This window comes from Centruroides sculpturatus, unplaced genomic scaffold (assembly GCF_000671375.1).
Source record: "Centruroides sculpturatus isolate CEXI.00-Female unplaced genomic scaffold, Cexi_2.0 scaffold42, whole genome shotgun sequence".
In the NCBI taxonomy this organism is placed as follows: Eukaryota; Metazoa; Arthropoda; class Arachnida; order Scorpiones; family Buthidae; genus Centruroides; species Centruroides sculpturatus.
This window is the reverse complement of record NW_019384399.1, coordinates 737,762-758,512: the sequence shown is the minus strand read 5'-3', so window position 1 is coordinate 758,512 and position 20,751 is coordinate 737,762. Positions and strand designations below refer to the sequence as shown.

The window sequence follows — 20,751 nt, the reverse complement described above, 5'->3', positions numbered from 1 at the left end:
TGAAATACATCTGTAAGAAATAATAGAAACTGTATAAAATCTGAAAAACTTTTGAAATGAAATAATTTTATTTTAATGAATTTAGAATTGAAATAATAGAAAGAACTCATTGAATTTTTTCTATTAGTTTTATAAGTTTGATATTGTCCTGTGCTAACTTCGACAACATATTTTACAATTTTATACGATATCTAATGTTTTTAAATTCAAAACACCATTTGTTAATGAAGCATTTAGAATAATTTTCCTTACATTTTAACATGAAAATAACAATTAAAAAAGCATTAAGATCAAATATATAGAATGATATTTAAAATGAAAAATTAAAAAATAAAATTTATTATATGAGTTATGTTTGCAATTAATTTTTTATAATTACTGTATATTGAGGTAATGTTTAATATTTCTGTCACAAAAACCCTTCAGTTCATATAAAATTTGACATAAAATGCTTTATCTGGGAAGAAAAAAATGGTTAGAGTAATTCTCCTTTTTCTAATATTTTTCTGCTGTATAGTAATTTAAAGGTATGTGTACTCTTGGGCAGATAGAATTACATTGGGTGCATGCACTTGCTCTATTTCAATAGCAGATCAAGCAAAATTTAGAGCAAAAAAAAAAAAAAATGAAAATATTCAAATGAGAAATTTTTTCAGTATGAAAAATATCCATAGAGAATTAGTGGTAATGATATAAATTATTTAATTCTTTATAGTTTTGTCATAGTGAAATTAAATGCCTTTTTCAACTGATAAATAAACTAATAAAAGAAATGGATACAAATGATAGTGCTTCCATAAAAAAAAAAAAAAAAAACAGAGATTTCTGTTAATAAATGGAGTTTTGATAGCTGATTAGCAATCTTGACAATATGAAATGGGCAGGCAGAAATATATTGCCTCCTCAAGGATGCAAGACTTATTTCAGGTCCGAACCCTCACTAAAATTTGTGTTAAGATATTTTTTTTTTAAGCAAAAAAAGGAAGCTAGAAAAATTTTTTGTATGAAAACATGATGCAAACTTATAAACAATAGAAGAATGTAAGTCCTAAGATTGATTATCTCAGTTGGGACCAATTAAACTTCAATGTTGACCTCTCCTGCAATCTAGGTTGAGATCTTATTACACATAATAATGAGTGGTCAACCACTTGGAAAGTGAGAACAAGGAAAGTGACCAATCAGAATGGATAATTGAGGTTGGAAATTAATAAAAAAAATTCAGATTTCAAGGACAAAGTGCTGATTTCTGTCATTTTTACCGTCAAAGTAACCCATGCACTCCTCTCTCCTTGTTTTGTGTGCTATCGTCCTGATTTTGTCCTGTGTTTGCTTTGCCATCGTCTTGATTTTGCCCTGTGTTTGCTTTGCCATTGTCCTTCATCTGCTTGACTTGCTCAAGACACAGCACTGAGGCCATCGACACCTACAAACCAACTCAGAGACCGGAGGAAGTCACCACAAACATTGATACAGTTATAACTAAATTGAGAAAGTGTAAGACCACCTTATATAAAATAAATGGGTTTAATTTGTAAAAATGCTTGTGTCAGTATGTCCAATGCCAGTACCCAAATACAGTTCTAAACCCCTTGTACATCCTGACGTGAGTTTAACTAACTCCACCTCTCCAGGTCGGTACACCTCACACTTACCCTTTCTATCCATCTTCCTGCCAAATGTGTGCAAGTCCATAACTAATAACACATGCAAAATTTTTCCATCCATTTTGTCTAGCAGGTCTATCCAAGAGTGCACTTACTCTAAGATAGCTGAAAATGTTTGCTTAAAATAATTGCTGGATAAAAATAATTTTTATTTTTAGTTATAGTAATTAATGTTTAGAAGCTATAAAATAATTTTTCCCATTTTTTTACACATAAAAATAATAAATTTCCAATAAAAAAAAATACAGATGATAAATGATAAAGAATGAAGAGCAGTAACTAAAACATGATTAAGGTTAATATATATTGTGTTTAAAAAAAGTAAATAATACTTAATAATCAATAAAATCAGCATATATAAATTTTTCTGTAATATAATTTATTTTGTAAACTGTAGATGTTTGTGATTTCTAAATGTAAAACAGAAAAACTATGTACATAATGTAAAAGAACTGGCCAGATCTGTGTAGATGCGTGAAAATATAACACATTGGAAGATATTATATCATTGAAATAACTATATTAAAAGAATCAAGATATGAGATGATCAGAAAAAGATAAAAGAAAGTATATATTTTTGAGCAATTTTTGATAAACTAATGAAAGGAAGATGAGTAATTTATTAATCTTTTTGAAGATAATTTTTTGGATTTGTGGTTTTTCTCTATTAGGATGACCAAAGAACTTGTTATAGAGACATCTATTATCTCTCTCTGCAGAACAAATAAAGAGAAATAAATGAACTGGATGCATGGATGTGGTTACTTACATCTTTTAATCCATGATCTTGTACTTGACTTTTTCTCCATCAAAAAAAATCAACAAATAAACTTAATAAGATCATAATAAATACAACCTCACTGGACAGATTAATAAGATCATTTTTGAATTTAAATAGAGTAAAAATTAAGATGTATTTGACAAATTAAGATTAGCTGATAGGTATCAAATATAGAAAACTTGAAGAAGAAAAAGAAAGGAAAATAAAGGAATTCCAAACTTCAGAAATAAATATTTACATTTCTTTATTATTCCTTGGCAGATAGTAAGCTTTTTCATGACAAGATTGATGTGAAACAGAAATTTTTCAAATAAAAATGATATGATTAATAATGGATTTAGAATATGTTATGACGTAGACCAACGGTGGGCAACCCCCGGCCCGCGGGCCAGCTACGGCCCGCGAAAAGTTTCTATCCGGCCCGCGAGATGTTTAGAAGAAATTATAAATAAATATTTTTCGATGTAATTCGTCTAGTTTAAATTGAATATTATTTTTATTTTTTGAAGTGTTGCGGCAGCAATGACAGGAAAAAATAAGGGAGTCATTTCCTTATTCAAACAAAAAATGGGAGAACAGAATTTTTCTAAATTATTTATATCTCATCGCATCATCCATCAAGAAAATCTATGTGCAAAAGCTATGCAATTAGAAAATGTAATGTCGGTCGTATCCAACTACATAGTGCTGTTTTTATTGTGTTTAAAGTCACTTAGATTTTACAAATAGGTGAGCCATTCACCTATAGGTGTTTAATAGTATATCATAGGTGTTTAAAGTCACTTAGATTTTACAAATGCGTGTGCCGCATTTGTAAAATCTAAGTGACTCATACAACATGGAATTCATATAAAACGGAATAATCAACAGTGTTATAGGGGGGTCGACTGTAGTAATTAATTTCTTTTTATTTATTTCATATTTGCAGACTAAAAATTTACAGGTCACAAGGTGTCAATTAACTACTATGGCCCGCGGAGAAACGTAAAATTTATTCTGGCCCATGTTATAAAAAAGGTTGCCCACCCTTGACGTAGACAATTAAACGATAAGATTTTTATGAAGAGTTGTAAGGAAGAAAATTTCCATGATCATTAAATACATTTTATGTATTAATTTAATTTTACAAATATTTAGGTACATTTATTTTTATTGTTTTTATCCACATCAAAAATTTGTTGAGATCAGCCTGTAATGCAGAAGGATTGTCACTGATAATTCTTGATGTCTATTAAGTGTACAAAAAGACAGTTTGGAGAAAATGGAATTATTATATGATGATGATAAAATAGTTTTGGATAGAACACTGCTGAATAATAATAATTTAGATGTTAAATGCCTAGCACTGTTAACTTTTATAAAAAACACAAATGCTATAAAGATTACAGAAGTCAAAGTGTTTTATTTGGTTAAACATTTTTCAAATAAACATATTTAGGAAAGAATAGATATTGATGACTCTGACCAATCAGCATGCTTTAGCTTTTTTAAAAATCTGCTCACATTTTCAAATTAACTTCTAGAATGCTCAACAGAAACTCAGAAGTTCTCCTTCAGATAATGGGATGAAGAAGTCGCAAAAAACATTTAACCAAATAAAATATGTTGACTCCTATAATCTTTTGTAGCATTTGTATTTCTCCTGATATTACTAGAGCTCTAAAAGTAGCCAACATTCAGATTTTAAAAATCTAAGTAGCATATTCTCTGTTCTGATGTATAGTGCATTCTAATTAGAGAAAAGCAGTTAAAAGAAAACTAACGATATGCTTAGGAAACAAAGAAACTTCAAAAACATTTAACAGCAATTAATAACTGACCTCTTTAAACTTTGATGATCATAATATTGTCTGTTTTCAACAATGAGAAGAATAGATACATAATTTAATATTGTCATTTGTGCATTATAAAATTTATATTGTTTTTATTAGCTTCATTAATTTAATGTATAAGATTCAGTTTTCAGAATATTAAATACATTAATGATTTCTGGATATATGTTAATTTTATAATTAAATTTCAGAACAGATTTTATGATCAATATAAAAGAATACAAAGAAGGTAATTATAAATAGTTATTATGAAAATTAAATAATAAGATAAACATTTTACGAAATTTTTGAAGTCTTTTTGAAGATGTAATATGTTATTATGAAATCTGCAAATACATTAGAAATTAATGCACTTATAAGTTATACTAAACAGTAAATCCTAAATTTGGAAATTTTAATGATAAATTGTATTAAATATTCTTTTCTGATTACTGTAATAGACTAACCATTGACAACAACAGTTAGTCTATTTTTCTTAATAGCATATTACTAAAATATTAAATTCTGATTATCTTCACACATTCATCAATTAATTATTAACAGAATCTTTTAAAAGAGTTTGAATTTTTTTAAACAATACTTCATTTTAATAATAAAATGAAAAATTAAACAGGATCAAATATTGTGTATGTTTGTTTATTTTTTTTATATTGATGTCATTAAATAATTCTTTCAAAATTTCATTTAATAAAAATAAAAAATTAAAGTTTAAAAATATTTATCCAATGTATATTATTTAAAAAAAGCCATTCATTAATTATGTAAACAGTTTAAGAGAAAAAGTACATTACTTTACAAGATGGGAATGGAGGGAGATCAAGGCATTGTCTACATGGACTTTTTTTAGTGGTATTAGTGGCATACAAATGTGTTCTTATAATCTTACCTACCGGTCATGTAAATAAACTATTGGTTAGAAAATATTTATAGAACTTTCTTATTTCATGGGGTCCATTGAACTATTGCACATGTAATTAAAGGAAAATGGGTTTGCCAGAAGTATATCATCGTATACAGCAATGAGACAGAGTTTGAACTGGCTAAAACCTGTATACATAATAATGGATGGCTCCAAATTAAGTTACTACTTAAAATTTAATTCTGAAATAGGATAAATTTTAATTGTATGAAAACAAATTAATGAGATTACTTATTAAATATCTTACATAAAAAACAGCAATAAGAAACGGCACATCACAAAATTACACTCACCGATTGAAAGGCCTGAAGAAGCAGGAAAGGACAACATCAAGGAATGGAGGGAAGAGCAAGGAAGAGAGAGCACAAAACAGCAATTAGTGTACAATATTCAACAACATATGCATATATGGGAGAAGAAATACAAATATCACTAAATAATAGCATGCAAAAGTCCACATTGGCAAGGAAAGATAACATACATTTTTACGAAGTGTTACAGTTTCATACATTGTGTATTCATGCTTTCAAACAGTGGTGTGTGCAATACCCAAAACAGCATATAAATTTTTGATTACTTACCTTTTATTATTATGCCCCCAAATACATACCATTAACATTTAAATTCTTTTTACTTTGAATATTTAATGCAATTTCAAATTGTCAATAATGTATAATGCTCAAAATTTAGAAAACTTTTCTCAATACATTTTGATATATCAACATTTAGTGGTTTTTTTTTTTTAAATTAAAAATACTATCAAACAGCATTAAGTTAATTTATATTTGCTTGATAAAAGTTTGATTTATAATAAAATTAAACTTAAATTTATAAAAAAACAAAATATTATTAAAAACTTTTGACTTCAAACATAAAATAATTTCCAAAGAAAATACCAAAAGACAAAAAGCTTTATTTGTGTAGATGTTAATAATATATTATAATTTTAAATAATGTAATACTGTTTAGTACTTGATTGCTTCTTATTCTCTGTACTTAGGTCTTTGGATATAAGCACACAATTTCTGTGGAGAACTTATTGTACAGGAACAGTTAACAGTGTTCCTGTACAATAAGTTCTCCATAGAAATTCTGTGCTTACTTCCAAATACCTGAATATAATATTGTTATTTAGGATGAATTAATACAAGCTAACAATTTTATTTAATTTCTGTATAGAAGGAAAATTTAAAAATTATATTAATACTTTTAAAAAGAAATCAAACCATATTTCATTTCATTTAGAATGGAACAAGGAAAACCCAAATATTTTGAGTTATTATGTTTATCTTTAGGAGAGAATTTCAGATGTAGAACTCAGAATTTTCAAAGGCAAGTTAGAAAACCATTCTTACTTTTTAAAACATTTTATCTCAAAAACATCAGATATTTTGACATTCCTAGACCATATTTATTTCCATAATTCCATAATTATGTAAATTCAACATAAAATACTGATGACAAAAATAAGCCCAAGTTTACTTTTGGAAACTTATTTGTTGATAAAAATTACATCATTTTCATCACAAGAATTATAATAATTTATTAGTTTCTTCATTGTCAGACTCCAATATCTAATTATTATTTTCATTCTCTTTGCTTTTATCATAATTGAAAGAAAAGAAAGAAAGAAAAAAAAAAAAAAAAAAACTAACATTTCACACTCTGTTATTGCTCTTCTTTATGAACAGAACAATGTATGCTTCTTATTATTACTATAACAATAGCTAATCTATCACCTAAAAAGAATATCAAAACTTCTGTTTGTGAAGAACAGGTGAAGTTTTCATTTCCAAAACTGTGATGCCAACAGTACAGCATGCAATAATCCAGTATAATTGATACAGTACTCCTGCAAGTTTGACTTAATGTATTATGTGGACAAAGTGACAAGTTACCAAAAATGATGAGGTTTATAATTCCAGGTGGGATATTCACAATTCAAAATACATTTCTACAAATTAATCTATTAAAATCTTTTAACACATTCAAAGCAAAAGAAAATCTACAGTACAATCTAACATAAAATAATTATTATACTGCAAAAACATAAAAATTTACCTCCAGACAATGTCTTATTACATGTGTATTACAAGGTATTATATGTGCAAATTCATGTACATATTAACTGTATACAAATAATGACTATTTCTATTTGTAGTTAAATTTTAATTAAAAAAACTATTGGCTATTCAGTGGCTATTTTTGCATCACGGCATTTTACAGTGGCACCTTGGAAAAAGGGTTATATTCTTTGTTAAAACATAAAACTGATGCTATTAGTAAGTGTTCTCAATGAGGAACAATAACTTATTTGATCCTAGTGTTAAATTATAGAAGAAGAATTAGATTACATGTATTTTTTTCATGAAGAATACAATGAGTTTTACTGAATATCAAATTATCAAGAGTCCAGTTTCCAGGACTCTACTATATCTGTACAATTGTTTTATTAGAATATTTTTATATATGACTTAAATAAAATTATAAACAAATGATTAATAAATAGTTTTATGATATGGTCCCTAAAACAATTTTTTAAGATTTTAACTTGCATTTGAAATGTCTGAATACTAACATTTGGAAACATTGAATGATTAACTTGTAAATTTACATCTGCAATTATTTAAGGTTTCAAATAAAGCATTTTGTTCATTTGGAACTCAACCACAATAATTGGATCTTAAAATAATTTCATTTTAAAACATTAAAATATTTGAATTAAATCAAGAACAACAAATAAACAATAAAAACAAAAACTAATTCAAAAATTTAATTATAATTGTAAAATTTTGTACTGTTTTTCCCAAAATTAATTTAAGATAATTTTTCACAAGAAATTGACAAGAAATGAATACACCATTTGTGAAACTTTTAAGAAAATGTGGACTTATTTATATTATTATTAATAAAAATACAAATTCTTAGTTAATAAAATTTAAAACTTATATTAATATGCATAACATCATGAAATATAAATAACAAATATAATTCAACTAATTTATTTATTTCTTTAATGTTTTAAAAAATGAAATACATTCATAAAATTAAGAAATATATATTTGATAAGCCATAGTGTTATCTTTAAACCTTTTGTTACCTAATTTGGTAATAAAATCAAGAAATAAATTTTTGAAAAAAATTATTTTTTAAGATATTTTTTGATGAGTTTCCTTAAAAATAACAAATTTGTTCATATTATACATTGTATTATCTCTGTATAATTAATATATTCAATAACTAGTTTTATGTTAACTAATTATTGTTTTTCATTCGTAAAATCTGTACAGATTTTAATGGTATTTTTGTAATTTTAGTGGTTATTCTATTTAAAAAGTCCGATATCTTCTGGCTATTTATAAACTATAAATTAATTTATTTTGAAATTTGGTCTAGAAATAGATAAAGCCACTATCAAGAAACTAACTATTTTATAAACAACTTCATCAATTCTAGACCTGCAAGTAATCTGAAAGAAATCACTTAGTGTTTGTTTACTTTAAAACTTATTATCTGAATGCTTTTCTTCAAAAATAAAATCACATTTAATTCTGTTCAATGATATAAGAGATACCATTTAAATAATTTTTTATGATTTTGCTATCAAATATGTAAATGTTTGTATATTTTTTCAAGAGTTAAATAATATAAATTATTCAAAAGTTAAATAGTTGTTAGAAATTTATTATTTATATCATAATTTCTCAGTATGAAAAGTAAGATAAATAAAGTAATAATATATATATATATATTAAACTTAAAATTAATTATAATGATATAATGAAATACATGTTTTTTGTTATTTAATGTTATATATTATTAAAACTTGATAATCAACTTCAATTTAAATTTTATTTTTTGCTTCTACTTTGTATTAATAGAACTTGAGGCAGACAACTTACAGAAGAAAACACTAATGATAAATAATTTTTATGACAAGATGCTGAATAGTTAAATCTAAGTAGAACTTACAAGAAGCAGCACAAGGTATTTGGTGATGCTTTCCTTGTACATTGTTTTCACAAATTACATTCATTGTTTGTTCTTGAGAACTTGATTCTCAGAAACTCATTTGATTCTTAAAGTAATCAATTCTGCTTACTGGTTAATTCCAACAAAGACTATCATTAAAATGATCTTGTGTCTGTATGCCCCCTTGACATGTGATCATTGTTTCTCTGACAAAGTTTGAAATCATTCTTGGAATAGTTTATCATGCTCTGTGTTGACCCTTATATATAAAGATAAATTTACTTATCTACAAGTGGAATTTTTTCTGTTTTATCCAGGTTCAGTTAAATACTTCATAGCCAAAAATTTCTATTTCCATATTCACTAGTTTAGTGACTTAGAAAATTGCTCTTTTTCTGAAGATTTTTTTTCTGTTTAGGCAGGTTTCTGTTTTAGAAACGTTTTACTACACATAAATGTTAATTTTTTAAAATTAATATGTTAGATTTTTGATGTCAGAGCTATTATATTAAAATATTCCAGTAAATCTAGATGCATTTACTTTCATTTAACTTTATGTGAAATGTTATTTATATTATTTAATATTGGAATATTTCATTTTATTTATTTAAACATCAAGTAATCCTGATGTTTATATCTAACTGATCTTCTTAAATGCACTTCTTTTTAAATACATACATAGCAGATTTTTCAAACAATTATTGCTAATGAAAATGTAGTTTTTTAAAAATGAGCTCTAAATTGGTAGAAATGATAATTCATTATTTACTTTTGTTTTTTGAAAGCATTTTTTTCATATAATGTGAGTGAACTTTGATGACAAAAAATATATCAGAAAATGTGTATTTTAAAATATTTAGAATAAGTTATATGTCAAGTTATATAAAGATGTGGCAATAAAGTTTGAAGATTGATACTGTTATGTTTGTGTAAGATATTTTAAATGCACTAATATCACATGTCATAATAAACTATTTGGATTAAGTTTGATTTTTGTCATATATATATACTAAAAGATGGTAATGAAATGAAAATTTAACAACTGTCTTCATGTTTAGTTTTATTATTTTGCTAAGAAGTAATGATTGAACATCAAGTTTTGTTTTAAATTCATGAAAACCATAATTAAATTATATAAAAAAATTAAACTTTTTGTGTGGTAATGAAACTTTTAAGTTGTAGCAATATCTTTGAATAGTATGAATGATTTAAAGATACAAATGTAGAAGTTATTATGATTCAAAGAGAAGACCATCCTTATTGTGATACGAACAGTTGTTAAAAAACATAAAATTGTGACAAGAGATCATTGAATGTCACTAAGAATAATAACAGATGAAATCATCATTAAAAAACATAATTTGACAACTGTGTGTGAAAAAAGGCAGATCTTTGCTGAATTTATCTTTAACATAATCAGAAGCAGCAAAGAATTATATTAAACATGGATTACTTCTTTTAACTTAAAAATAAATACATTGAAGATACAAAAAATTTTGTCTTTACACTGAAAATTCATTTAAGCTTGTCAACACAATCTTGATTTCTTAACTGCATTTACCTGGAATGAATCCTAAGCATTTGACCCAGAGACGAAACATTAATGCTATTTTGTCTTTGAGACAAATACTTAGGATTCAGTTCAACTATAATGCAATTGAGTAAATGGAAAGGCATGTAAATGGACTTTAGGAAGTTTCATTTCCAGATCCTAAAAGTTTCATTTAAAAAATATATGCTCAAAATTATTCTGATCATCATCATTTGACAAAAAGGATATGATCCGTAGAATATGTACCTGAAGGGGAAAGAATGAATAATGCTTCAAGCTAGACATTTCAATGCTTACTAAATATTTCTCAGATGAGTTTATAGTTTCAAAAAATTAGTTGATTTTTATTATGATAATGAACTTATCCATTCTGCACTGGAATGAAAAAATTTCTGACTGTTGTGGAGATAACTATCTGTTCTCTTTAGTTGATCTTGCACTATCTGACTTATTCTTCTTTATCAACATAAAAATTACACTTAGAACCTTCAAGATATTGAAGACAAAGAAAAATATAATTGCCAGTCCAACTTAAATATCCTCCTTTTAAATGCTTTTGCTAATATTTTTCAAAAATTTTTGGAATGATACAGTAGATTCATTTAAAGCAACCTGTAAGAAACCTATGAAAAACAGTCATTATATTGAATTTTCTCAATATTTTCTAAATTTGATGGAAAGATTACATTACATAATTTCATGCCTATATAACAAAAATACTCCAAAGCTTAAAAAACTATCCTTTAAAATTATATTATTTAATATTGGAATATTTCATTTTATTTNGTACTTTATAATTATCATTATTGGAATCTCTTGTTATATCTAGGAAGAAATTGTAACAGTTTTTTGTGTCTACTTAGTGTAATTTTTTTCATTTAAATATAATTTCAATATTAAATTATTTATATGTATTTTTATGTACAGTGTAATTTAAAAAAAAATAATTTTTTAAATATTGATGCATACTTTCATTTAAGAGATTGGTCTGATTTTACTTCCAGGATTGTTGATTTGATAATCTGAAAGCCACTCCAACAAGATTTCAACCATTTACATAGTTATTACATTGATAGTAAATAAAATAGCATTAAGCTTAGTGAACAATTGGGATCTTTTCTATTAATCATTATATTGTGGCAAATCATGAAATTGAGAGTCACTATAAAGCAAGGCTACTGTATAATAAATGTATTAAAAAAAAAATGGTTTTTAATTAAAAAAAGTTAAAGATTATTGCATTTTTTATTTTTTTTATTCCATCAATCTGGGAACTTTATTGCCACTGTATTTCTTACATATCTATTATGAAGATTCTTTTATGTAAAATCAGATTTCTTAATTTTTATATATTTTTCATTTCAAAATAAAAATCTTATATGAAATTTACCATTATTAAAAATATCTAATTAATTAAAAATTATATTTATACAAATACATAAAAATTGAATATATTCTGCCAACCTCTGCATAATGTTCATTGTTTTGTTGAAGTAAATCTACACATAGCTCAGCTAAATGTATTAAATCTTCCAAATTTTTATTGGATTCAACTGGTTCTTCATTGTTTTCATCTAAATTAAAATATAACAATAAGAGAAATATTTTTTTTTATACATCCAAATAACAAATTTAAAGAAAAATAAAATAAATCCATTATTATCAATAACAATTGCAGTATAAGAATATGTATTAAAGATTATAACAATTCATATAAAAAAGTTTTCTATTAATCATGAATTATATACAATTGCATGTTGTTATTAAAATGAGGAGAAATGATTTTCCTTGATAAGATTTTACAGCTTTTATCACAAATTATTATAATAAACATAAATACTCTAAAGATTTTTGTAATAAATTATAATGATTTGTGTAATTTTCGTATTTAATTATGAATTTTAAATTTATATTAAAAAAAAATAATATAACTAAATGAACACTCTAGTCACAGTTTTAAGGCTCTATTGAGTACACAGTTGTAAGGCAATAAGTTTATATAATGCAAAGCATGTATCATGACACTTAATATTTCACAAAATTTTGGATTTTAGTTAGTACTGTATTCCAAATACTGGCCAAAATATAATATTGATAAACATATACACATGTCCAAATATTATGGATGAACACAAATGCTAGCATTCATAGCTAGAAAAAGTCTTGGTGATGAGCCTGTCACAACATTGTGAATGGCTGCAATGCAGTTCAAGATCTCTCTGCCTGGATATTGGTAAGCATTTTTATCCATTTACCAGCTATGCCCAACTGCTCTGTGTATTTTTCACCAAAAATTTACTTTTATTGTTTTGATTCTTATAAAATTCTATAAATTAGTGGGTATTATCCTCTGTTAGACAAAATGTAATAAAGTTCTTGCCATATATGTCTGCATTCACCTACAGTTCCCTCTATTCATATATAGCACAAATGTCATCTGGATCCATGTGTATATCTGCGGTATGAGACCCTGGGCAAAAGCTTACATTGCCTAGATCTAAGACAGCCAATGTTAGTATGTTTTATACTAAGATAAAAATATGAGAATCTTAGAATTAAAAAGTAATGAAAATATTTGTAGTGATTATAATTTTACAAATGATATATAGCAAATAATCAATATATGCAGATTCTATTATTGTAAAAAAAATCTGGAAACAAACATATTATAAATTTTTGTTTGCAAATTTTTTTACAAATTTATAATTTGTTTGTTTCCATTCATAATTCTGATTAATTTTTGAAAGCAAAATAGTTCACATATTTCAAAACTATTCATAAATTTAGTTTAGAAAAAAAGTAAAATTAGTAACAGTACTATAAAATAATTTCAAAGAATGCTTATTACTAAATACTTAATTATTTCATATCTAAATTATGAATGACAGATGATATAATAATGTTAAATTAGCATTTTTGTTATTTGAACACATTCAAACAAGATAAATATAATAATATGTACCTGGTTTAGGTGCTGATTCAGCTCCTTTTCAGAAGTGAAAGCATTTCATTAAAAAAAATTGAAAATGAATAAATTTAGTTTAAATAACAGTTTATTTCAATTAATTCTTAAAACTTTAAATAAAAAATATTAAAATATATATATTTTTTAATATTTTTTTTATTAGTATTATCCATTAACTTTTTTATAGTCAGTCCTTAACTTATGAACTCCCAATCTTACAACTTCTTACAACCATCTATACTTATGACAACTGAAACTGGTGTATTAAAAAAATTATTTTCAAGTCCAAGCAATTTCCAAGCTTATTAATGGTATGGTACAACAATTAAGTATTAAATGTAACACTGTAATGGACAATAAGCATGCTTTATATTAAAGTTGGACCAAATACTTGGCATTATTTACTGTTCGGCCAAAAACTAAACACCTCTATTCAATATTCAGGCCAAATACTTCCTCAAAGCTGAACTAGTCAGCCAAATGATCTCATTCTGGTTCAGGAAGAGAAAGAGAAAGAAAAGGAAAAAAAATAAATAAAGCATAAAATAAAATGAAAATAACATTTAAAATTTGATATTTAAAATTATTATTTATTCCTCACCAAAACAAATATAAGTTTAATAAATGATCTTGAGCAATTATTATTCATTAATAATCACAATTCAAGAGTGACAAATTAATGAAGAAACATTAATGCTTCTGCATGCATAGGAAGTAAGTATTTACTTAGTTGTCATTGTGGCTACACGCCATATTTAAATTGTATATTCTGCTTCCTCTCTTTCTGTCCTATATGTCTATCCTTCCTGGAATGTTCTCATTTTGGTCTGATTTTACTTCCAGGATTGTTGATTTGATAATCTGAAAGCCACTCCAACAAGATTTCAACCATTTACATAGTTATTACATTGATAGTAAATAAAATAGCATTAAGCTTAGTGAACAATTGGGATCTTTTCTATTAATCATTATATTGTGGCAAATCATGAAATTGAGAGTCACTATAAAGCAAGGCTACTGTATAATAAATGTATTAAAAAAAAAATGGTTTTTAATTAAAAAAAGTTAAAGATTATTGCATTTTTTTATTTTTTTTATTCCATCAATCTGGGAACTTTATTGCCACTGTATTTCTTACATATCTATTATGAAGATTCTTTTATGTAAAATCAGATTTCTTAATTTTTATATATTTTTCATTTCAAAATAAAAATCTTATATGAAATTTACCATTATTAAAAATATCTAATTAATTAAAAATTATATTTATACAAATACATAAAAATTGAATATATTCTGCCAACCTCTGCATAATGTTCATTGTTTTGTTGAAGTAAATCTACACATAGCTCAGCTAAATGTATTAAATCTTCCAAATTTTTATTGGATTCAACTGGTTCTTCATTGTTTTCATCTAAATTAAAATATAACAATAAGAGAAATATTTTTTTTTATACATCCAAATAACAAATTTAAAGAAAAATAAAATAAATCCATTATTATCAATAACAATTGCAGTATAAGAATATGTATTAAAGATTATAACAATTCATATAAAAAAGTTTTCTATTAATCATGAATTATATACAATTGCATGTTGTTATTAAAATGAGGAGAAATGATTTTCCTTGATAAGATTTTACAGCTTTTATCACAAATTATTATAATAAACATAAATACTCTAAAGATTTTTGTAATAAATTATAATGATTTGTGTAATTTTCGTATTTAATTATGAATTTTAAATTTATATTAAAAAAAAATAATATAACTAAATGAACACTCTAGTCACAGTTTTAAGGCTCTATTGAGTACACAGTTGTAAGGCAATAAGTTTATATAATGCAAAGCATGTATCATGACACTTAATATTTCACAAAATTTTGGATTTTAGTTAGTACTGTATTCCAAATACTGGCCAAAATATAATATTGATAAACATATACACATGTCCAAATATTATGGATGAACACAAATGCTAGCATTCATAGCTAGAAAAAGTCTTGGTGATGAGCCTGTCACAACATTGTGAATGGCTGCAATGCAGTTCAAGATCTCTCTGCCTGGATATTGGTAAGCATTTTTATCCATTTACCAGCTATGCCCAACTGCTCTGTGTATTTTTCACCAAAAATTTACTTTTATTGTTTTGATTCTTATAAAATTCTATAAATTAGTGGGTATTATCCTCTGTTAGACAAAATGTAATAAAGTTCTTGCCATATATGTCTGCATTCACCTACAGTTCCCTCTATTCATATATAGCACAAATGTCATCTGGATCCATGTGTATATCTGCGGTATGAGACCCTGGGCAAAAGCTTACATTGCCTAGATCTAAGACANTATGTACCAGTACATCCACCACACATTTTATTTCACCAAGTAAGTTTTTATTATTTTATTTTTAATTGTAGCCCTTATATCGTGGCTAGTGATTCGGAATGTAATTGTGATATTAAAAATGCATTTAGAGAAGTCTACGGTTTTAACTGGCTTATCAAATAAACAATACAAATGGACCCTAGACCATCACTGACGGGCAATTGACTGATTGCCCTGGATATCAGCTTCTTACAGAAACACAGCTTCCCTATCATCAAATGTCACGGCATGACACTGGTATACACAAGCAGTTTCTATTATCATAATGTGTAGCTAAAAACATTAAATAATTACCTATCTTTTACCTATTATTCAAAATAAATTAAATAAAAAAAATTCAAACCTTCATTCTTTGCTTGTTCTGAAATTCGAGTATAATTCACTAAAGCTGCATTTTCAAGGCACTTTTTAATGACATTTCTTACTTCTTCTGGTGCTGCTGGAGTCATCACATCTTTCATTAAAACCTATATTATTGAAAAACTCTGTTATACATTTAAAAGAAATAATTACTGNGCTGTATTGTCAGCACCCAAAAAGCCAGATTCGCACATATGCTTTACAGAGCACCAACCTCACCTGGTTTAGCTGGTGGAAGCCTAGGACCTTGGGTGAATGCTACACGTATACTGCATCCAATTCTATCCAGGATCGGTTCTGGGCTGTTAGCCGCCTGCCTGCTAGATATTTGGCCTCCCTCGCCTGATTATGTGAATCACGAGTAGATTTATAACTTAACCCAACTGATAAAAATTTACTGGTATGTTTTTATGATAGCTCTGTATGGTTGACAGGAGTTTAAAAAAATCCATTAAAATATTTGATATTTTTATTCCACGCTCCGATTTTATATTACTCACAGATTTCAATGTTAAATCAGTGATATTATGATTTTGTATATCCCATCTCTAAGGGGATGTAGAAAAAAATTGTACAATTCTTGTATAATGTTAAAAAATTAACTGTTACTTTAACAGCATCATTTACGACTAAATTTAATGAATGAGAGAGATGCATGAGGTACAGAAAAAGCTCTAGAATTTATTTTCCTTACATTCACAATTTATATATCTGTTTGTCATAAAAATTTGTCTTTCCACTTTTTTCCCAAGACTACAAATATTTGAGTACAAAGTAACTGGTTTCAACTTATTTCTACTTAAGAAGTAGTTAAATAATTAAGTGAATAGTGAATTGGGGATATAAATAAAACCGACAAAAGAGCCGGAATTTTACTTAAACAAAAGCTTAACCGAACTATCTCTAGCTGAGTACAATGGAGACTGATTTCTTTGTATTATTAGACGTAATAAAGACAGAAATCTTTCCAGTTCAATAAGAGTGACCAAAAAGTTGTAAATTTTGGAAATTTCTGAGGACACTTGGTCCTAAAATGAATTAATTAGAAAACAAATGACTATTAAGTTTAACATATTTAGATTTTTACAGCTATGGTGAGAAACATTTAAAATCTACAACAGCCCTGTCGCGTCCTTTGAGATATACTANACAAATGACTATTAAGTTTAACATATTTAGATTTTTACAGCTATGGTGAGAAACATTTAAAATCTACAACAGCCCTGTCGCGTCCTTTGAGATATACTATTGATGCGACAAAAGAGGTATTTGACATTGACCAGTATTGGCACCCTGGGGATTTGGCAGTCCGCATGTATGCACGCTCTGCAACCGTCTTCGATTCCATCCATTAGCCACTTATTTGACTAAGTGAATTGTTTTAAGATTTAAAAAGTAAAGAATATTTTATATTTTTGTGTACGTTTCTTTACAAAGCTATATTTAATTATAATTTTGTTTAAAAATATATTTATACAATTGAAGAATATTTTGTACCAGGTATGTACTGGTACATCCACCACACATTTTATTTCACCAAGTAAGTTTTTATTATTTTATTTTTAATTGTAGCCCTTATATCGTGGCTAGTGATTCGGAATGTAATTGTGATATTAAAAATGCATTTAGAGAAGTCTACGGTTTTAACTGGCTTATCAAATAAACAATACAAATGGACCCTAGACCATCACTGACGGGCAATTGACTGATTGCCCTGGATATCAGCTTCTTACAGAAACACAGCTTCCCTATCATCAAATGTCACGGCATGACACTGGTATACACAAGCAGTTTCTATTATCATAATGTGTAGCTAAAAACATTAAATAATTACCTATCTTTTACCTATTATTCAAAATAAATTAAATAAAAAAAATTCAAACCTTCATTCTTTGCTTGTTCTGAAATTCGAGTATAATTCACTAAAGCTGCATTTTCAAGGCACTTTTTAATGACATTTCTTACTTCTTCTGGTGCTGCTGGAGTCATCACATCTTTCATTAAAACCTATATTATTGAAAAACTCTGTTATACATTTAAAAGAAATAATTACTGTATTTAATTTATTTATAGTAATGACAAGTATAAATTCCAAAACCATGAAAATCATTAAACACTTATTAAAATAAAATATGTAATTGAATTCAAACATTAATTAATTATTCTTATAAAAAAATAAGCAAAAAATTTATTCATAAATTAATGCTTTTTAATTCTCAGTTAAATTTTGAATTAGATCATAGTATCTAAATTATGATAAATTTTAAATTTAAACTATAAAAATTTTTTTTTTCACATAATGCATAGGTCAGAAATGAAACATTAATGTATATAAGAAGCTAAAACAATAATATATAATAAATGACAATAATAAAATAATTATGTACACTAAAACAATAATTTATTAAATATTACACATATTTCTTTAATGATTATATATGTATATGTTTTTAGGTTATTTTTATCCAATCAAATGTGTATAAATTAAGAAATTTATATATATTAGGAAGCTTAAATTTTAAAATGTTTTAGTCTTTAATATTTTGATTCGATTCTTACTGGAGGGGAAAAAAATAGAAAATTATTTCATTTGCTTCATACTGCAATAGGAAATAAGTCATGTATTGAAGAAAGAACAACACATTCTTATTTTAAGTGAGGTTTTAAGAGTTATAAGATATTTTTTTATAGATCAGTTTACAGTCACTATTGCATATGTTCTGCAGTTTGTAATCTTACATTATGATGTCACATATGTCATTATTAATTCTTATTTGTTATAATTAAGACAAATTATGTCTGAGTTTAAAACTTTTCAGTATTTTAATTAGTAGTTTTAAATTTTCTTCTGTAAATACATACCTTTGTTGATGAGCCAAAAGACTTAAAATTATTAGGATTTAATGTTCTCATTAACAGAGTAGAGTATGATTAAATTTGATAAATGGAAATAATTAAATATTTATATATATATATTGCTAACCCACATATAATAAACAAGTAATGAAAACAAATCCGATTTCTTAAAATAAGAAAAAACAAAACTGTTTTATTGGAGCTTACTTACATTGAATAATAGTTTTCTAAAACTTTCAAGTAATCAAGCTCACCATCAGTAGATATACAAGTGAACTAGTTTGATAACTAAGTTACCTAAATTTGTTTAACTAACATCTGAACGCTGTACAATCTTATTCCCCTAAGACCTCCTACTAAGTATAGGGGCTACATAGGGCTAGAAAACTTAGAAGGGAGCACACTACAACCATCATTCAAAATATTAATCTTGTATAAATTAGACTCTGAGCTTGTGAGGATGGCATCCCAGGAGAACTACACAACCTTTTTGAGATCAGATATGATGTCTGCAATTCCCCACAGACAACATCACAATCTTCTTTTGAAAATTCTTTACTTATAACCTAATGCCTATCAACTCTCCAACTCTATTGTACTCTTATCACTGGAGTAACATCCACAACCATCATTTCATAGTGGAAGTGATCACTCTACTTCCCTAAGTAGCAAGTTACCATTTGGTCAGCATTGACCTCAGGGTCCTTTGCTATTAATTATTTTCCCCTTCAAACTTCATTTGTATATCATGCTTTGTCTGTAACTTCCAAATCTTTTTTTTTTTCTAGTACATTTGGGAAGAATAAGGGAAATTATTCTTCAATGTAAATGAGCTCCAATAAATCATGTTTTGCTTATTATAATAAATAAATATCATAGTCATAAAGAAGAGACTCATCTCTGATAAAGTAAGAATTAAATTATATTATAAAGAACACAAAAATATTATGAAGAACAAAATGAATTTGTTTTAAATTCTATTAAAAATTTTACTTACTCTTTCTAAAAGAGATAATGTAGCTTTTAATGATCCTTCTGGTCTACCAAATGGAAAACAGTACCTATAAAAAATTATTTAATTTTAATAAGATGCAAAGATGAAAGTTTTGAATTTTATAGTTTTTGTAAAGTTTAAAAGAAAATTTTATAGTTATCTAAGATCAGAATAAATCTACTATTGATTCTAAATCTTACTTTCCTTTCTAAATAAAATTGCCTTTTGTATAGTTCTGCTATCTTTGTGCTATTTTTGATATCAAACTATTTAATTCTACTAATATACATCCTTCTACTAAAATTTGAGTTAGGTAGTGGATGCAAAAAATGCATCCATAAACCAAAAAATTGAATTAACTAAACTAACTAAATTAATTAAGAAAAACGTAATTAAATGGATAGACAAGTTGAAACAGAAAAGGATAACAGAATATAAAAAATAAAGTGAAAGTTTTCCATTAACTTT

At 26.1% G+C, this 20,751-nt stretch overlaps 1 protein-coding gene and 1 long non-coding RNA gene across 2 annotated transcripts in view; one reads left to right on the top strand and one right to left on the bottom strand.

Moving 5' to 3' along the window:
* The window catches only part of LOC111618562 (calcium-dependent secretion activator 1-like), a 120,097-nt gene that overhangs the window by 22,780 nt on the left and 76,566 nt on the right, over window positions 1-20,751 (bottom strand). The window contains exons 16-21 of the mRNA XM_023360122.1: window positions 20,287-20,350; window positions 18,317-18,440; window positions 14,989-15,102; window positions 13,686-13,709; window positions 12,188-12,297; window positions 5,493-5,504 (exon numbers count right to left, since the gene is read on the bottom strand). Coding sequence (XP_023215890.1) covers window positions 5,493-5,504; window positions 12,188-12,297; window positions 13,686-13,709; window positions 14,989-15,102; window positions 18,317-18,440; window positions 20,287-20,350 — 448 coding nt within the window. The remainder of the gene's footprint in view (window positions 1-5,492; window positions 5,505-12,187; window positions 12,298-13,685; window positions 13,710-14,988; window positions 15,103-18,316; window positions 18,441-20,286; window positions 20,351-20,751) is intronic.
* On the top strand, window positions 6,937-12,158 carry LOC111618586. The gene is made up of 3 exons (XR_002755595.1): window positions 6,937-7,124; window positions 9,081-9,186; window positions 11,728-12,158. It is a non-coding gene; the product is annotated as an uncharacterized LOC111618586 (long non-coding RNA).